The 17136-nt window shown below is 44.4% G+C and overlaps 1 protein-coding gene across 7 annotated transcripts; it reads right to left on the bottom strand.

The window, feature by feature from the left end:
- Window positions 1-3916: 3916 nt before the first annotated feature.
- On the bottom strand, window positions 3917-17080 carry PNLDC1 (PARN like, ribonuclease domain containing 1). 7 transcript variants are annotated; one of them, XR_005604042.1, is made up of 19 exons: window positions 16047-17080; window positions 15480-15537; window positions 15285-15358; window positions 14308-14341; window positions 14060-14183; window positions 13340-13428; window positions 12947-13053; window positions 11504-11583; window positions 10395-10532; window positions 9727-9796; window positions 9389-9474; window positions 9112-9167; window positions 7363-7430; window positions 6464-6517; window positions 6206-6248; window positions 5603-5685; window positions 4962-5137; window positions 4697-4795; window positions 3917-4127 (listed from the first exon to the last, which is right to left on the bottom strand). XR_005604042.1 is itself a non-coding variant. In XM_039568073.1 (19 exons), exons 1-19 carry the CDS (start codon window positions 16120-16122, stop codon window positions 4061-4063), a joined length of 1545 nt encoding a protein of 514 aa, XP_039424007.1. In that variant the 5' UTR covers window positions 16123-17080; the 3' UTR covers window positions 3917-4060. The 7 variants fall into 7 exon arrangements, 5 of the variants coding, with proteins under 5 accessions (XP_039424007.1, XP_019146564.3, XP_039424005.1 ...); XM_039568073.1 differs by having other exon boundaries at window positions 5586-5685; window positions 14060-14129; XM_039568071.1 differs by having other exon boundaries at window positions 3918-4127; window positions 5586-5685.
- Between the last annotated feature and the right edge of the window lie 56 nt (window positions 17081-17136).

The raw sequence follows: 17136 nt of genomic DNA, 5'->3' as shown, positions 1-17136 counted from the left end.
AGTTTCTGCAGAAAGAGAAAGCATGAGATGAGACATTGGGCAACTCTCCCTCCTCCCCCATCCATCCTGACAACTACAACTCCTCTCCACTTTTCACGGCCTCCTGCCTTGCAACAAACTCATGGCTCCTCGGGAGCCTCTGGAAAAGAAATCTTTCCATCACATCTGCCTGCATACATTCTCCTTCCAGTCTGTGCACCACAGCAATCCTTGGCCATCTTCTGTGCCATGAGCTCCACCTGTCTCTGGGGGCACAGGTCCTGCTTCCCTCCCCATCTTCTGTGCCATGAGCTCCACCTGTCTCTGGGGGCACAGGTCCTGCTTCCCTCCCCATCTTCTGTGCCATGAGCTCCACCTGTCTCTGGGGGCACAGGTCCTGCTTCCCTCCCCACTGCTCAGCCACAGCTTTTGTAACACAGCACTGACACATACTTGTGTGGGTCGCTCTCCACCAGAGCTCCCAGGGATGTGTGGTGACAGCTCTGCAGGACAGAGTGTCAGCCATGCCACACCTCCAGCAAACCAAGGGATCAGAGATTTGGGCTCTCCCCAACATCGCTGGTCTGTATGGCCTTTACAGAGATGTCTTTCAGAGGGCAACTGGGCTGATGCAACATTCCCCTTCCAAAGGTCCTTTGTGGGTACAATCACCCCCTTTTCCTTGAGCATAAGGGTTGTTGAAATACACGCACAGCATTTCATGCACTGCCCCTTCACTTAGCCTTCCTGGGAGGGTTCTCCAGTGCTGGAGACTACAGCAACCAGTGGAGAGGGGCTGTTGGGAAAAGCCATGGGAAAAAGGGAGATAAAACCAGAAAATAAAAGTCAGATTTGCTGCTGCATATAAAAGAACACCACAAAAATGTGTTAACAGAGCAGTTGCACAGCAGGGTTTTCCCATGTCTAAGGCATATGGAAACATTGTCAGTCGCTTCATCAGCACACAAAGTTTTGACCCAACTGTGGTGCTGCAACACAGCCAAAGCTGCTCTGGCTCATGAGGGAACCTCCTACCAAGGGGCTGAGCAGTGCTGGCACTTGGCACCAGGCTGTTGCACTTCATTCATCAAGCAAGACATCTGCAACCTCGCTGTTCCAAGGTTTTCTGCTATGATGTCTTTTGAATGAAAGCATATTGTCAAGAAGAATTGTTGATTCACACCATTTGAAAACATAGAACTATATAAAATTTTCTTCTGTATGAAAGAAATGTCTTTTCAGAGAGGTAAATCCTGCTCTCCTGTCCTCCAGTGCCAGTGGGAATCTGGCATATCACCACTGAAGCCATAAGCAGCAGCAAGAACAGAGGAGTATTTAGAGATAGTTCTGCCTTTTCCATGCCTTCTCATTGGAGTAGAGATGTTATGTAAAAACCCACATATTTAATCTTGAACACATGAGAAAAAGTCAATCTATCAAAAATCAAATTGTTCTTGTAACTAAATATACTCTGATCTGCAGTGTTCCATCTGCAGGGCTGTATTTTTAGTGTACACCTTCACAACTTGAATTTTAACATTTTTTTTGTTGAGGGTAGGAATTACCCTTTCAAGCCTTGCAGCTAAAGCACAACTTTCTCACAGTGCCAAGAGGCAGGTGTGCTGCAACTGCTGCTCCAGACTCTGCTGGGGTTTTACCACCGTTTAAGGGAGACAGGTTTGATTTTCTGAGCTGCCAGCCCTCAGAACAACTCAGAAGCTCTGACATGCACCTCTTCAGGGCCAGAGTTAGAAGTCAGGTTGCACCATCATGAGTTGGCCTCACAAGAATCTAAATTATCTCCTACTCCTTGCAGGAGACAGGCAGGAACAGGCATAACCTGAAATACTTTGGATACTTCCAACTTCAGTTAGTAAGAATTCCCTAGTCTGGAGCCAAAGCAACGGCTGAGGTCAGAATGGCCAGATTGACGTGTTCAGGAAAATTGTGTCGTGATCAACAGCTGCTCAGAAAAACTTGCAGTTCTGTTCCCACAGCCAAATGTTTCTCCTCTGATTTGTTTGACTAGCCCTCAGCAAACACATTTCATTAGAATTGACTGCCACTACATCTCAATGAGCTCTTTAAGAGGCTCTGAGCAGCGAGTGACCCTTGATTATTAGAGACAGGCAACTTGTTTCTGTGAAGTCTTTCCTTGGAAGATCAGAACATACTCAACTCACTCCGGTTTCTTCATGTTTTTACTCTGCATGTAAACTGATTTATACTAGGAATATCTAGTAGCTCTACAGCAATTGTTACTTATTTCTCCCAGCTGTAAAGCAGGAAAGCCAGGGCTCTTGATTCACTGCACCACGTTGCCACGAGGTGTGTCTGTCTCTTTCAAACGGAAAACATGGTCAGACCCATAGGCTTTTTCTCCAAAAAAGGGTGAGAGGGTCTCTACTTTTGTTCATGGGGAAGTGTGCTTCTCTAGAGGGTGAGCCAAGAGGGAGAACAGCACTGCAGGGAACTGATTCATTATTTGTGTGCCACTCTGAGAAAAAAAAATGGGAGGAAGGGAACAGAATTTAAAGACAGAACCATTCCTTTGTTCCTTCAAAGTACATGGTCCCTTAAAAACTGCTGGGCTTCTCATACAGCATCTGTATCTTCATGATCCCCAGACTGTAAAGACTAGATGCAAGTGAGGCTTTGTCTCCCCACATTTAAATAGCTAGCTGAATCCAGACCCCAGAGAACAAGGGTATTACATTTCCCAGATCATAAGCCAAGACGAGTGTTTTTATGGGAAAACACATGCTACTGTATCTACCACCCAGTGAAAATCTTCCTAAACCTACACAACACAAATAGCCTGCGCTCTTCTCGACACAGGGGGGGTGTCTAATGATGCTAAAAGACAAATTAACATTACAGAATAAACAGGGAGCACACTGGTTCCTGAAGGAACACTGTGACAGAGAACCCCATCACTGAAGGGTTATAAAAAAGGTCATCAAGAAGTCAGTTACTTGTCTTGTAGGAACTTGTTTATGAAACAAGAGCTGTAAACCACAAGCTATGCAGAAGTCGAGAACCACATCTGAAGATGTGCTGCCCTTTTCCCCTCAAGAGCAGCAGAGCAGCAGGCCCTCAGCAGCAGAAAGCACATCATCTTCAGGCACACCGCAGTGCCCTGCTGCTGCCTTAAGGTCCCCAGCAGCAACTCCCACATTACAGTCAATTAAAGGCAGATTCTGCCTATTAGGTGATCGTGGGCCCCATCCAATTAAGTGTGACTAATGTCATCTAGGAACTATTTTATGGAAACCCTGGATCAACAGGTTATTTTTGAGAAGGAGATGAATAAGAAAAATCTCTGTAGACTGAAGTCCCTGGACTGACAAATACTCCAGCTGTATTAAGAGAAACTGATGCACAAAGCATGTCTCATGCTACTTTGGATAAAGGACTGCTCACATGCTGCGCACTAGAAGCAAACAGAAATGTGTGCTGACTCACATGACCTCTCTATACTCCACAAATTGGAACCTGATAAATTCCACTTATTTGTGTCAAACCTCAGCCACACTGCCACTGAAAATACCACCGTCTGATACTGCACTGACAGCACTGCAAATTATTTATTATTCCCCAGAATCTGTCATGAGCCCCAAGAGTGGTTTCTCCATCAACTCTGCCCATTTTCATTTGATAAACAGTGACATTTCCCCTGCTTTACAACTGTAGCTAAAAATAGCATCTTTCATTTCATAACTTCCTGAATTTTATCAGCAATGTGTTTTATGCAGCAAGCACCAGCACTGGGAACAAGCTGAGGGTATGAATAGCTGTGAAGAGCCAACATAGGACTAAAGTAAATTAGGCACTGAAACAATCATCTCCCTCTTCAGAAGGTGATGCTTTGAGCAGATTACAAAATACCACAAACTGCAAACCAACACACCCCCTTTAAAAAACACATATCCAGGAAAACAATTCAAAGTTTTGGCGGGATTTTTGTTCATTTTTTTTGTTCATTTTTTTTTCATATTTTATTGAATGAAACAAAACAAAACAAACACAAGAAATAAGGTCACTGTTCTTCATGTCTCATCTCTACAGCAGTTGTTTGGAGTCAACAGCTAGAAGTTCCTCCAAGTGCAAAGGCCAAGACAGACCACAGTGCCACAATACCAGAGATTCTAAGGGACAAGAATAATAAAATGCTGTTAGGCTACTTATATTTATGGCTTAATTTTGTGTTTATTAAGCCCTTAGATTCTTTTCCAAACCATGTCAGGCCAGAAATTCACCCTTCACGAGCATTGCTGTCACCATCTCACAAGAGGGATGCACTTTGAACCTGGAATTCTCTCCCACTACCAAGCTTTCAACTCAGCTGTAGAAAAAAACCCCACATCCATCCCACACCTGAGATTCTGCCTCCCTCTCATCAAGCCTAGTAGAGCTGGCTTACAGTTAATTCAGATTACCACCTGTCTGTTACTACAGCATGTATGTGGTTTTGTGCTATCCACGGTGTAACACTCCCAGGGTAACCATGATCAAGATTAAAGTCCAGTTGCCCAGGGCTGAAAGCTCATGAGCAGCCACCCAGCAATTAGCACGCAAACCTTCTTCTGAGCCCCATTCTCCCCCGAGGGGCTGGCAGGAGGACACTGCAAAGGTGTGGCAGGCTGCTGCTGTGCCAGGGCGTCGGACTTGAAAGGAATGCTCCCCCTCTCCCCATTCCCGTGCTCCCGCAACTCACTGCAGCAGGCAGTTCACGCTCGGCGAGTGCCTCCAGTGGCGATAGACGGAGACCTGCAGGTGAGGGTGGTGCCTGTAATCCCGCAGGACGAGCCTGACGCTGCAATGAAAGCACGGCTTGAGCCTCAGCCCGCAGGCTGCTTGCAGCACCCCACAGCTCAGGGCAGGAATTTCTGTCCAAGAGCTGTCACAGCAGAGAGAGGGTGGGATGAAGGCCTGGATCAGGGGAACAAAGGACTGAAAATCAAGACTTTCTGATCACTTACTGCTTGTACTGACTGGAGAGCAGAATGAACTGGTTCTTTGAAAGCCGTCTGACATCAAAGCGACAACGAGCTTTAAACTCCTGGTAAATCTGTCTCTCAGTCAGCCCTGGCCAGCCTTGGACATGAACAATCAAGGCAGGGGGATGACGGCAGGGAACATCTTCCCCAGAAAAATTCTGGAAAATGGACAACATTGAGACCTATCTGAATTTGGAAGTACTACAGAGGCACTACTAATATAATCAGAAAATATGCAAAACATGACAAATAAATGACAGGTTGTATAATACAGCTGTTGGTGTAATTTTTTTTTTTTTGCCCCAAGATTCATCTAAATATGGTCATAAAAGCAAACTGTCATGACTACCATGGAGAAACTACCTGAGAAACAGCAATGTAAACTGACTAATGCCATCTTACAGAATAAAAGTATGAATGCATTTCACAAAGCAGAAATTCAACTCACTGGACATTTTAAAAGGTTCACTGTGTCACTTGTATGATGACAATTTCTGCCAAGGTGGGCCCAGCACCGGTGGATTCCTCTCCTCTAATGAAGCCATCAAGTAGGCTACTGACCTATGCACCCCACAAACAGGTCACAGACCTGCAATTCATACGCACAATGCTTGAAACACCACCTCGGATGAAATTCACTTTGTTCACATGCTCGGCTAACACGGTGAGATACTGCGAGAAAGAAGGATCAGCCTCCACTGCATCACTAAATCAGAAAACAAAAGAGAACAAAGTTTTGTTTCTCCAGTGCTGCACTGCTCCACAGTGTCAAGCTCTTCAACTAGTGACAGAATAGGTATTTCAGATCTTAGTATCTTCCTACAGAAGTCAAAAAGCTGCAAGGAAAGGGAACTTAACTGAAGGCACCGATTCACAGAGATTTCAAAAATGGAAACTAATGGAAAATTATTTGACCCTTACCCAAGTGAACTGAACTTGAGAGAGCTTGTTCAAGAATAAAGAAGTCACAACGTCATTTCCCAACCTCTGAGCCATCACATGGCCCCTGATTTCATTTTTAAAATGTCAGCTTTGACATAAAACTACTACTTTCAGATTTATAAAATAAAAATCTAATTAGAACATGACATTTCCAATAACACTTTCTTTTGTCCAAAAGGAAGGCCAGCCTGCGATACAAAAAGTCAGCCAGAGCAAAAGGAAGACTGTTTTTCCATGGGACCCATCCACGTAATGCAATTTTCAGTCAACACTTAAATACTCACTCTGTGGATCTGCACAGTAGCAAATGAGCTGACATCAGAAGAACTAGAAAAAGGAAAAATGAGATGGCATTAGAACACAGCTAGAGAAACAGAGCTAAATACATAGAAAGCAAAAATGCACTGAAGTGCAGTTAAGTTACTAAGAGCAACAGACTGTATATAAACAAGTATTTCTTAACATCAAATAGATGTACAGAGAAGGAAAGGATTGCCAAATCCCAACACAAACTCTGAAGGAGTTTTTAAGAAGCATTTTACCTGAACCACAGAGAAATGCATCATAGCCTGCCTCATGAGGGGATTTCTTCTCAGCTGTAAGTGTTCAACAGAATCAAGAAGTAAACACATTTAGCATGCTGTGAAAACTGCTGCACTGCAGAATCCTAATTCATAAGATCCACTATTCTGGAGGTTCTTTCCCCCCCCCCAGCTCTGTTTCCTTCCTCACCCTGAAAACTTTAGACTCAGTAAAAAGTCTGTGCTTCTAGCATGCATTTTAAAACAACACCAAAAAAAAAAAAAAAAAGGCAGCAGTTACATGAATGTCCGAAAAGCTTAGCACATTAAAAAATTGCAACTTTTATGAAAGTCTAAACCAGACTGTGTCATCTGTGTCATTAATGGTATGGGAACCATTTCAAAACACAGGAGGCCCTGTGGTGCAGGACACAATGCTGCCAGGAGAAGCCAGAAAACATCTGCCTCATAGCCAGTATCACACCATGTCCTGGACACAACCTCCCGCACAGGCTTCACTAACCCTGCACACCAGCCATCGAGCTCCTGCTACTTTGCCATTAGCTCCTTCTACTTTCCCTTCTAAGACAGCTGTTTCCCACCTCCCCTTGCCCCTTCCAAGGGTTGCTGACTCTTCACAGCCACATCACGTTCAGTTCAGCCCAACATAGTGTAAATGCTGTGTGTGCCAGCAGCATGATGCAAACCTGCCCTGTGCTACCCTCAGCAGCTACCAGGGACATGCAGAACACACGTCTCAGGAGCCCAGGCTTTGGGTCTGGACTAAAACGTGTATCAGCAGCTCTGGGCAAATTCAGCAGACCCACTGCTATTCAGCCATGCTTTGTATGTGGACATCCACAGAGTCAAACAAACCTCCTTTGATCTATCTGACCTTGAAGATGTGCTTAAGAACATACCGTATCTTGAGCAGCCACTTGCAAGAGCTATCACAGGGCACGGTGGACCTTTGGGATTTAGGTTGCTGCTGACGACAAGTGGACATGTAAGATTTTGGTCTTTCCTCAGTATGTCAGAGAAAAGTTACTGTTCTCTAGTGACCTGTAGCTTCATTTCAGAAAAAGCTACTGGAGACTTTAAAAGGAACTTCGGTAGGCCTCTGTGAAAAGGCCAAAATACTTACTTGTGTAGTATCTACCAGTCTTCTTCCTGAAAACTAACTCCTAAATACTTCCATTGTCTCTTGCCTCACTCAAAACTTGTAAGCAGCAAATCTGGTCTAATTGCATACAAAAACCAATGTAAGCAGAACTAAAACTGCAGGGAAAGGGATTGACTAGATGGTTCTATTTGAATGGGGAACTCTGGAGGATAAACAGACACTCCTGGAATGACTGAAATAAAAGAAAGAACAAACAACAAGAATATGCAGTCTGAAATTGCTAATAAACAAACAAACAAAACCTCAGAATCCCAGTACTGTTTAAAAAAAATATATTAATTTTGTGTAGGAACCCAGAGTGCCAAGAATATTTCTCTGCCTGTTTAAGGGTTTTTACCCCCCTGAGCAACACTGTTTTAACCTCCAACCTTGGAAAAAATTACCAACGATCAGAACTAGAAAATACAGTGGTGTGAATTAGGTGATAGACTACTATGTAAGATTGTCACAGGGTGAAAAATTTAGAGGTTTTGGGCTTCTCTTTGTAGTAAATAGGTAAGAGTAAAAAATATCAAAATGGAGAATTGTTGTTGTTCTCTAAACCTTCTTCTCCTTCTTCTACTACTCCATGTTATGCAGTAAAAGTAGTTTGGAATGATTGGATAGAGAATTCCACAGTTCCTGCCCATGTTACTGAATAATTGGTAGGAAAGTGAAAATAATGTACGTTTCTAGTAACCATTGGTTAAATTATCTTTAAAAGGCTGTGTAAATCTTGATAATTAGACTTCTCTCCTGCTTTCTGTGCTCTATGTTATGCCTGGGTCATGCTAGTGACTCTGTTCCTCTGATAAGACTTAATAAACAACTATCTGGCAGCATTGAAACTCCAGGAAAAGTCTCAGTTTATCTTTGAAACTCCTTGCAAGAACTTTTAGAAAATTGTCTCCCATCAGGAGGGATTTGATTTATGGCATGGTTCAGTGGCAATTTTGCATCTCCTTCTTGGGAGTAGGAAGTAATGGGAAACAGGCAAAATTTTCCTTTCCTTAGCAAAATTGACATGGAAAAAATTAATTCACGGAAGAAGTGTGAAATAAGTCTCCCACTACATCATGACTAAGCTCACAACATACAATATCTACTCGTGCTCCATTTGAACATCGTATTTAGTTACTGCTTTGGGCTCAGTGCAGCTGTCTCTTAGGACAGGCATTTGAAATTAGGATGTATTTTCACCAAGAACTGAATCTTACTCATTTCAGAACATAACATAAGCAACATAATTCTCAAGCTGTGTGTACGGCTGTCTGCAAACCATATCTGTGACCAAGGAAATAACAGTGATTCAATATGAGAAGTGACTCAGAACAAATAATTTACTACACAATTACTTTATAAGAAAGATGTGCAAATCCTTTGCTCTTAAATTTAGAAAGACAATAGTCCCATTGAAAAACATTTGAGAGGAAGGAAATGGCTGACTACGAAATATCTTTCCAAAGAAGACACAGGGATTGCTGAAACTCTATTGCCCACCACTTACCTGCACAGAACTGCATACACCTCCAAAAGACTAGATACTCGAGGAAACAGACATTTCTATAAAAGAAGACCGTATGAGAAAACTGACCAAGACAGACCTTATGGTGAGTTCAATTACTTGCACTGCCAATTTGTTAAATAAAACCTAAAATTAGAACATCCCAAGGCAACACTGAGAACTGGTTGCAGTTCTGTAACCACAGGGCACTGAGGAAAAATATCCCCTCTCTTGGGCGAAACACATTTGAACTTCAAACAAAAAGACCTGTGCATCTCACCTTCTGCACAGATTTTGTTACAGTCTTGGTGTCTATGATGACAGGAAACAGATTGTGAATGTTCCTTTTAAACTCCTCATAGCTTTCTGTAAGCAAAGCACATGTGGAAAAAGGGATCATGAAACTGGGGAAAAGCCAATGGTATTGCAAAGTAATCGGAAAGAGAAGTGACAGCAGGCAACGATGCACTCTCCAGCATTTGGAGCTCAGAAGAGGCAACCAGCCCTGCTGCTTGCTAAGCCCTGCAGGTGTCTGTAGTGACAAGTGGCCACGGCACCTCCTGTTCCACCCCCAGTGCAAAGGCAGCAGCCCGGGACAGCAGCTATGCACAGCAGTACCTGGCAGGGGTCTGTAGAACTTGTCGTGAAGATGCATAAGGTCCATAAACATGTTGTGTCCCACCAGGGGCTACAGGAGGAATGTAAACGTAACAGCCATTGGAGTACATTTCTGAAGAGAACTCAGAGATAAACAAGACAGGCACACTCAACAGGAGTAACCCTTTCCTCCAGCAGACAGCATCCACACACACTCGCACAGGAGTCATTCAGGCTGCAAGGCTCACAGGACTACTGCCTGCAGGAAATCAACTTGTGGACTCTCTGAGAGGGTATTGTCTCAGCAGCATTCTATTTTCAGTAGACCTAAGGAGCCAGGTGGATTCTCAGTTCAGCTGAACAATGTTCCAGCGTTCAGATTTATATGCTCACTCACAGGGGCAGGGACAGTCTTTGCTGCACATCACCCACAGTCTTCTAAAGCTGAAATGCATTTGATAGGCTGCATACAGAACATAAGAATTTCCACACAAAGTCAGACCAATGGTCCACATGGTCCAATACCTGGTCTGTCTCATGCTGAAAAAGCTCAGCTTGCCCAAAAGGCAAGAATCTGCTCAGCTTTCTTAGATGGTGACTCAAACCATAACACCAGGATTTTTAATATTGCACTTAACACAGCTAATTAAAAAGAGCTGAAAAATGAGAGTAGGGTTAAGGCATTTTACCTTATTGGCTTTAACCAGTATCTGGAAGAGGTTGGTGAAGCCCCGGGCAGACAGGAGAATGAGCTTTTTCTGACAGTGGTCATAAGAAGAGTTCTCCAGACGCTGACGATGCTCTGGACTCACTTTTTTTACCATTACCTAAAAAGAACAGTCACTGAGTATCTCAGCCTCCCACGTTAGTTCATTACTTACTGGACTTCAGTAATGCTGAGGTCAAGTTCAGCTTCAAGGCACTGGAGGACAGAAAAACTGCATCCCCTAGGACCTTGGGACTGTCTCACTTCTATATGGAGATCAATGCTCCAGTAACTAAACAGGCCTCCTCAAAGTGAGTCTTATTAGTGCTTCTCTACTTAAGAGGATGATTCCTACCAAAGGGTTTTTCTGAGCACAAATGAACCTAATTTCATTTAACTTGATACCAATATGGCAAGTTCATGCTACCAAAAACCCAGAAACAAACAGCAATCATACAAGCTGAGTCCCCAAAGGCAATGCTTCAGATGAGAAGGCTGGGTAAATCTGACATTCTGGGGACATTGGTTATCAGACCAAAGCAGGACTAATCCAAAAAAAAAAAAGATTTCTGTAAGCTAATTCTAAGCAACTAACTGACATTGTACTCATAACCACGGTTTGAGAAGTCCACAGCCATAGTTTTAATACATAAAATATTGCACCAAATGTAAAATACCAGTAGTTAATAGCAAAACAGCAAATCACAGTGTAAAAATCTTCAAAGCAACTTCATGGCAGAAGTAAACAAAGGAAAACCACAAAAAAGGCTAAAACTGTACATTCTTGTGGAGGTATTGAAAGAGGGACCTAATTTTAAGTCTGAAGACACAGAGAGGGTGCCTCCAAAAGTGCTCCAAGCATTTCCATTTAAAGGGATTTAGTGACTACAGGACAAACAGAAACCAGAGTTGCTCGGTTTTCTGTATCCCTTTTCCTAGGATCCCAAAATCAACATTTCCTTCGTCATTGTCTTCTCCTCCTTGACCCTATCATTAAAAGTACAAGCAACATTTCAGACTCCCTGCAAGAATGCCAGTCCTATCTGTCCAGAGAGAAATCCTCTTTTTTAAAGGTCCGTATTTCCATCTCACCTTCTTGTCTCCAAGAGGCTCTGTCCAAACATTTTCGAGAGCCTGCCTCAGAACCAGCTGAACTTCAAGCACATGATCGCCTATGACACACACACAAAAAAAAAAGGCAGTAAAAGCAGTAAAAGCTTCAGAGGTACAGGCAAGGAAAAGTGTATTAAGGAAAACACATCATTCTTCTAGACAGATGGACTGACCACATGTTTCTCCCCCAGTGTATAGAAAAATATTTCTCAGCATATGACCCTGGGATATTACCATACACCATGACAGAAAGAAAACAAAACTAACAAAAAACAACATAGACACACACACAAAAAAACAAACCAAACAAAAAAAAAAACACCCAGAGAAAAAAACAAAACACAAAAAAGAACCCCAAAAATTACAGTGAAAGTTTCAGGCAAATGAGCTTTTGTAAGTACATGGGGGAAAAGACCAGCTGAAGAGAAGAGGGAGGAAGGCTCCTACTCTGAAAAAGACACTGCCTGGTTTTGGACAGTTTCAGAGAAACAAACCGAGAAGCCAAGCACACAAGGGATACCAATGCATTCTCCCTCACAGCTGATAAGGAACTAACCCAGTCCTTTTCTGAATAGCATTAAAAGAGACACCTGAATCAGTCTTCTTGCTTACTTAAATAAATGTCTTTCTTATCACAGGTGCTCACCATTGCCAGACTCTATTAAAATATCAGTATCATATCTAGCTGACAAAGCAGATAAAAAGCACAGCACAGTCTCCACCCCTCCTATTGCATACTCTGCAAATAAACATAACAGACAAAGCCTTGAATACTCTGCTCTTCCTAACCTTTTCTATATTTTATTCCCTGACCTAGAAGATTAAGTTTTGGGTTGTATGAGTAAACCCACAAATTATTCCTTGCAAAAATTCCCTGTCCTTCAAGTCAGCACAGAAGTTCCTCAGCTCTGCTATAGTGCTCCCAAAACCTAACACAGGGGGTAAGGGGCCTGTTTATCCCCACTGGCATATATGTGTCTCTGTGGGGTTCCCTGTTGCTCCACGTGACAGGCACTAAACTCTGAAAGGAGGGAAAGAAAGTAAACAAAAAACCAGATCACCCAGGATTTAAAACGCATAAAAGATTATTCTGATTCAGAGCAACTACTCTAGCAAATTCCCCAGTTGCTGCTCAGAAGCACAAAATGTAAGTCAATGCTCCAAGCATCCAGACATCCACTTAGGCTTCAGAAAGACCCACCACCCCAACAGAGCAGAAAAGCAGAGCCCAGAGATGAACTCCTGACAGGAGCTGAAGTGTAAACTGGGGTAAAGAGTTGTAAAGGCAGGATGGGCACTGGTGCTTTCCCTCTCAACAGAGCAATTTAACAGAAGAAAGGACAGTAGCAGCCCCAGAGATTCACGAGAAGTGATGAAGCCACTCAGAGCCCAAAGATGCCTAAGGGAGGCACTGTTTCATACCATTCAGATCCTGCAGAATCATAGTATCCTCTTCTTTTGCTACAGCTATCCAAGAGGTCACTTCGTCAATAGCTTTCTTCAGGACATCCCTGTCTGCATTGCTAGTGCTGGATGAGAGGAAAGAGGCAGTGTGAGAAATGCTCTTTACAGGTGAAGCCTGTACAGCCTTGTTGCAGGAATGCAAAAGCTTCACTTCCCAGCATGCACCCAATTCTCCACATTGTATCCTGTGACATTGACCTTCCTTCAGAGAGCACGGCATGCTGGAACAGCTGGCAGTGAGGCATTCAGACCAACATGTTTCAGCATTTCTACAAAATGTGATCTGAGTGAAGTTGAGCCATGAACATAGTCAGTACTGAGTGAGGAGACACTTCTCTGAAAAGTGCTCACCTGCAGACTTTCCAGGTACCTGCTAAGAGGCGCTGCCTAAGGATCTTCTCCTGTACCTCATTCATGTATGGGATTCCATCTTTGAGGAACTGAGGGGAGAGAAAATGATAGGTTGGTTACATTCCCCTGGATTTTCTCACAGCACATTAGAGAATTAGCAGGTTAGTCAGGACAACCAAATTGTAGGCAATCCAACAGGTATGGAGGAAAGGAAAGGATATTTGTCAACTATAATCAATTTTTTTGCTCTGCTTTTACCTTTCCTTTCATAAGATAATTCAAACTGTCAAGATATCAGATGCTTCCTGCCCAAAATTGCAAAACAGTACTCTTATGTGATGACAGAATCTGAATTTAATGGGAAATGTGGCAATACACAGGATGTAGGTAAACTGATACTTCTGTACCTTCATAGAATGTAAAGACACCCACCAGGGTCTGTTTAGTAAATCCTTGGCTCACAACAGATAGGTTTTTGGGGTTTTTTTGAGGCAGGAGAATCTGTCTGAGGCTGCCAAGGATGTGGTTATTGCCTTTACATTAGTTCAGAAAAAACAGCACTCACTACCCCTCTGTCGATAATGAACTGCATGATGCATTCATAGTTTAGGAAGATGCTATTTACTCCAGAAACCTAACATTTAGGGATATTAATCCTGATTTCTTCTGCAGTTGCACAGATTTCTTCTGTTCTGCAATTCTGGCAGAGAGATTACATACCTTGTTGTAGTCAAAGCCATAATGAGACAGGAACTGAATACTAGATGCAGAGAGGGTGAATTCGACATCCCTTATTCCCAGTGTTGAGGGAAAGAGAAAAAAATTGTATGAATGCACCACATACCTAAAATGAAAAGAAAAATATCTCTAGAAGATAATTACAAGAAATAATTCCACCCGAAGGCAATTATGTATAAAATCTCTACTGCACTATCCTCATTGTAATGGAAAACTGCTTTTTTACTTACTTGCTTGAATTTTCTTTTGAGAATATTGCCAGCCCTGCAAGAAAGAAACCTCTGTTGAGATGGCAGTGTTTAGCTGGATGTCTACAGACAGTGTGCAAATTAGATAAGGGATGTGGGGAACCCCTCAAGAAGTACATGTTTTCCATTCACAAATGTCACTGTGCCAATCTTAGCACCAACTGCTGGGCCACTCCCCAGATCCCTGAGAGCTGAACAGGACAAGCCTTTACTGCTATGTGGGAAAAGGAGTCAAATCTGAATTAAACAACAAATAGACTGAGCAATGGGCAAGAGGTGAGCTGGTGACGAGTCTCTGACTGTGCATACACAGCTGAGTTTGTGGGTCCAACTACACTACAAAAATGTTTGGAACAAGCTGGGCACCACAGAGGACTGAAACATGGGTTTTACTTACCCAGTTCTTTTTTTCTTCTGTTAATCCCTAAAAGGCACACTAAGATCTTACATACCCCAGGACTTTAAGCAGTATTTCAAACTGTTTTCGAGCTGGCTTCTTGACTCCTTACTGGTTGTTAATTGTCAGTAGCCCTCCTCCACAGGCCCTTTCTCGCGTTGATTTGTTATTTTAGGAATGACAGAAATAGGAGCCTTCATTTTCCTCGTAGTCCCCTTCCTCATCATGCACTGTATTATCAAATGACACAGCTTTGAACAGGAGCTGCTGTCATATGCTTCTTGCTTGCATCCTCTGATTTAAAAGCCTTGCATTTTTAACTGCAACCCTTAAATATGGTCAACTTTAGACCAGTAAAAAGTATATAGCCCACCTGAGTTTACATTATTGATTAAAAAGTTGATAGTGTTAAACATCAAAGGGAAAAAAAAAAACCAACAAGCAAATGTCTCTGGAATGAGTGATTTCAGGCCAGAGCCACCTGCCGGACCCACCTGTTAGCAGAAGCCCAGTTACCTGTAAGACCTCGGGAAATCACTTTCCGTGTCAAAGCAGCACTTACCAAGCTGAACAAGAGTGAAGCGCTGAACACTCTGCCTGGCCTTCACATACCGCTCGGCAGGGGAGTCAAACAGGCTAGGAACAAAACCAGAGTTGGGGAAAGGAGAGCAGACACACCAAAGTCTGCTATGCACAGGTTGTTCTCACAGGGCTAGAGCAACAAGCCTCCCTCACATTTCAAGTCCAACAGCTTTACCTGGGTTCGTTGTTTTGTACGGAAGTTGAATGCAAGCCAGTAAACTCCATATCAAGGGCTGTTGAAATGGAAAGAACACAAGAGAATCTGAAACTTGAGGCATGTGCTTCACCAGCACGAGGAAAGGGCTCTCTCAAACACTTATCTTCACCGTAACCTTTGTCAAATCACCGGCAGCAAGCTCAAGAGAAAAGGTTGTGGGGCTTACACCTCCAGCTACCTCACCCCTGTGGCAGGATGAGGCAGGGACACCTCCCCCACGCCCCTCAGGAAGAGCCTGCCTCACCCTGTGCTGTGTTCGTGCCCCTTTCCCGAACCCCGTAACACCCCAAGCCCCCAGCCCGCCGAGCCGAGGCCAGCACCGCAGCCAGGGCTCCCTTTCCAGCCTCGCCTGTTTGAATGCCCGCGCCTCAGCGCTCGCTGTTCTGGGCGCAGCAGCGCCATTATCGGCTGCAACACCCCTCAGCGCCCGGGTCCCTACGTCGGGCAGAGGCCAGCCGCCCCCTGCGCGGCCGGGCGGGGGCCGAGGGCAGCACTGGGGCCGGACGAGACGCCCCGAACTCTCACCCACGAAGGCGGCGCGCAGGATACGCCGCCTGAGCCGCGGCAGGCGCCGGGCAAAGCCCTCGGCGCCCACCTCCATCACCGCCCTCCCGCGGCCCGGGGCGCCTGCGTGCCCGGCGCTGTCCGCGGGGCGGGCCCGATCCACAGTAAGGGATGGGAAAGGCAGCACCACGGGAGCTTCCAGCGTGACCTGAGCGGCGGGAGGAAAAGACGGGGAGGTTTAGGCTGGAAATTGGAGAGGCTGCGGGGCCGCCCCGCACAGCCCGCGCTCACAGGGAGCGCAGACACAGCTCCGGCTGCGCGTCTGCCGGAAATACAGAGCGCACAGAGGCCGTCACTGGCTGAGAGTTGCTGTTATTATGAACCAACGACTAGGTAAGAATCCAGTCAAACTGCGGTGTTTTTTTCATTATGTCAGTTGAACGGTGAGGATTTAGTACGGATGCCAGAACCGGGCCGGGCTTACCCCGCAGGCTGCTGTAGCCCGGCACACAACCGAGGCGTTCCCTTCTCCTGCCCCAGAGCCCGCAAACACGAGGCAGCAGGTACAGCACCGGGACACAGCTACACGAGTTGCACTGACCAGGCTGGCCTCCCTGAACTTCCCTGTCAGAGGGGTGCAGACATACTTAGTGTGGGGATTTCACAGCCTGGTCATGCTCGGGAGCTCTGCCGAGCCATCAGGCAGAGACGCTGACAGCACCTGCCTGCAGCACGCAGCCAACACAGGGAGATAATGGCGCTTCTTACTCCCTACAGCAGGCATTTGTGCAGCTTCCCTCCTAGACCTATCCATGTCGTTAAGCAGTTAGAATCTCAGATTGCAAGAAAGGTGCAAAGATGAGTTAGAGGAATTTAATCTTTTCACCAAGATTAGCACATTACTTCATCACAGTTCTCAACATTCATATAATGACTACATTTTGCTAGATTAGACTGGCAGTGTACAGGGATCAAATATCAAAGCATTTCCAGAGTTCAGGTTAGAACAAAGAAAGTCAAATCTTAAAAATAAAATATATTTTTAAAATGTAGAATTATTAATAAATTCTGTCAGGCTGAACTATGGTAAGTTTATTCTAGCCCTAAAGGT

The sequence above is a fragment of the Corvus cornix genome, chromosome 3, assembly GCF_000738735.6.
Source record: "Corvus cornix cornix isolate S_Up_H32 chromosome 3, ASM73873v5, whole genome shotgun sequence".
In the NCBI taxonomy this organism is placed as follows: Eukaryota; Metazoa; Chordata; class Aves; order Passeriformes; family Corvidae; genus Corvus; species Corvus cornix.
The sequence above is the reverse complement of the archived record's forward strand: the minus strand, read 5'-3'. Positions and strand labels throughout refer to the sequence as shown.

Coding starts and splice junctions, on each gene's coding strand:
- PNLDC1 (XM_039568071.1), bottom strand. CDS start 16,122: ATGGAGGTGGGCGCCGAGGGCTTTGCCCGGCGCCTGCCGCGGCTCAGG. Junction 15,538..16,046: donor CCTGCGCGCCGCCTTCGTGG/GTGAGAGTTCGG, acceptor CCATTTCAACAG/CCCTTGATATGGAGTTTACT. Junction 9,168..9,388: donor TAACAAAATCTGTGCAGAAG/GTGAGATGCACA, acceptor CTTCTTTTATAG/AAATGTCTGTTTCCTCGAGT.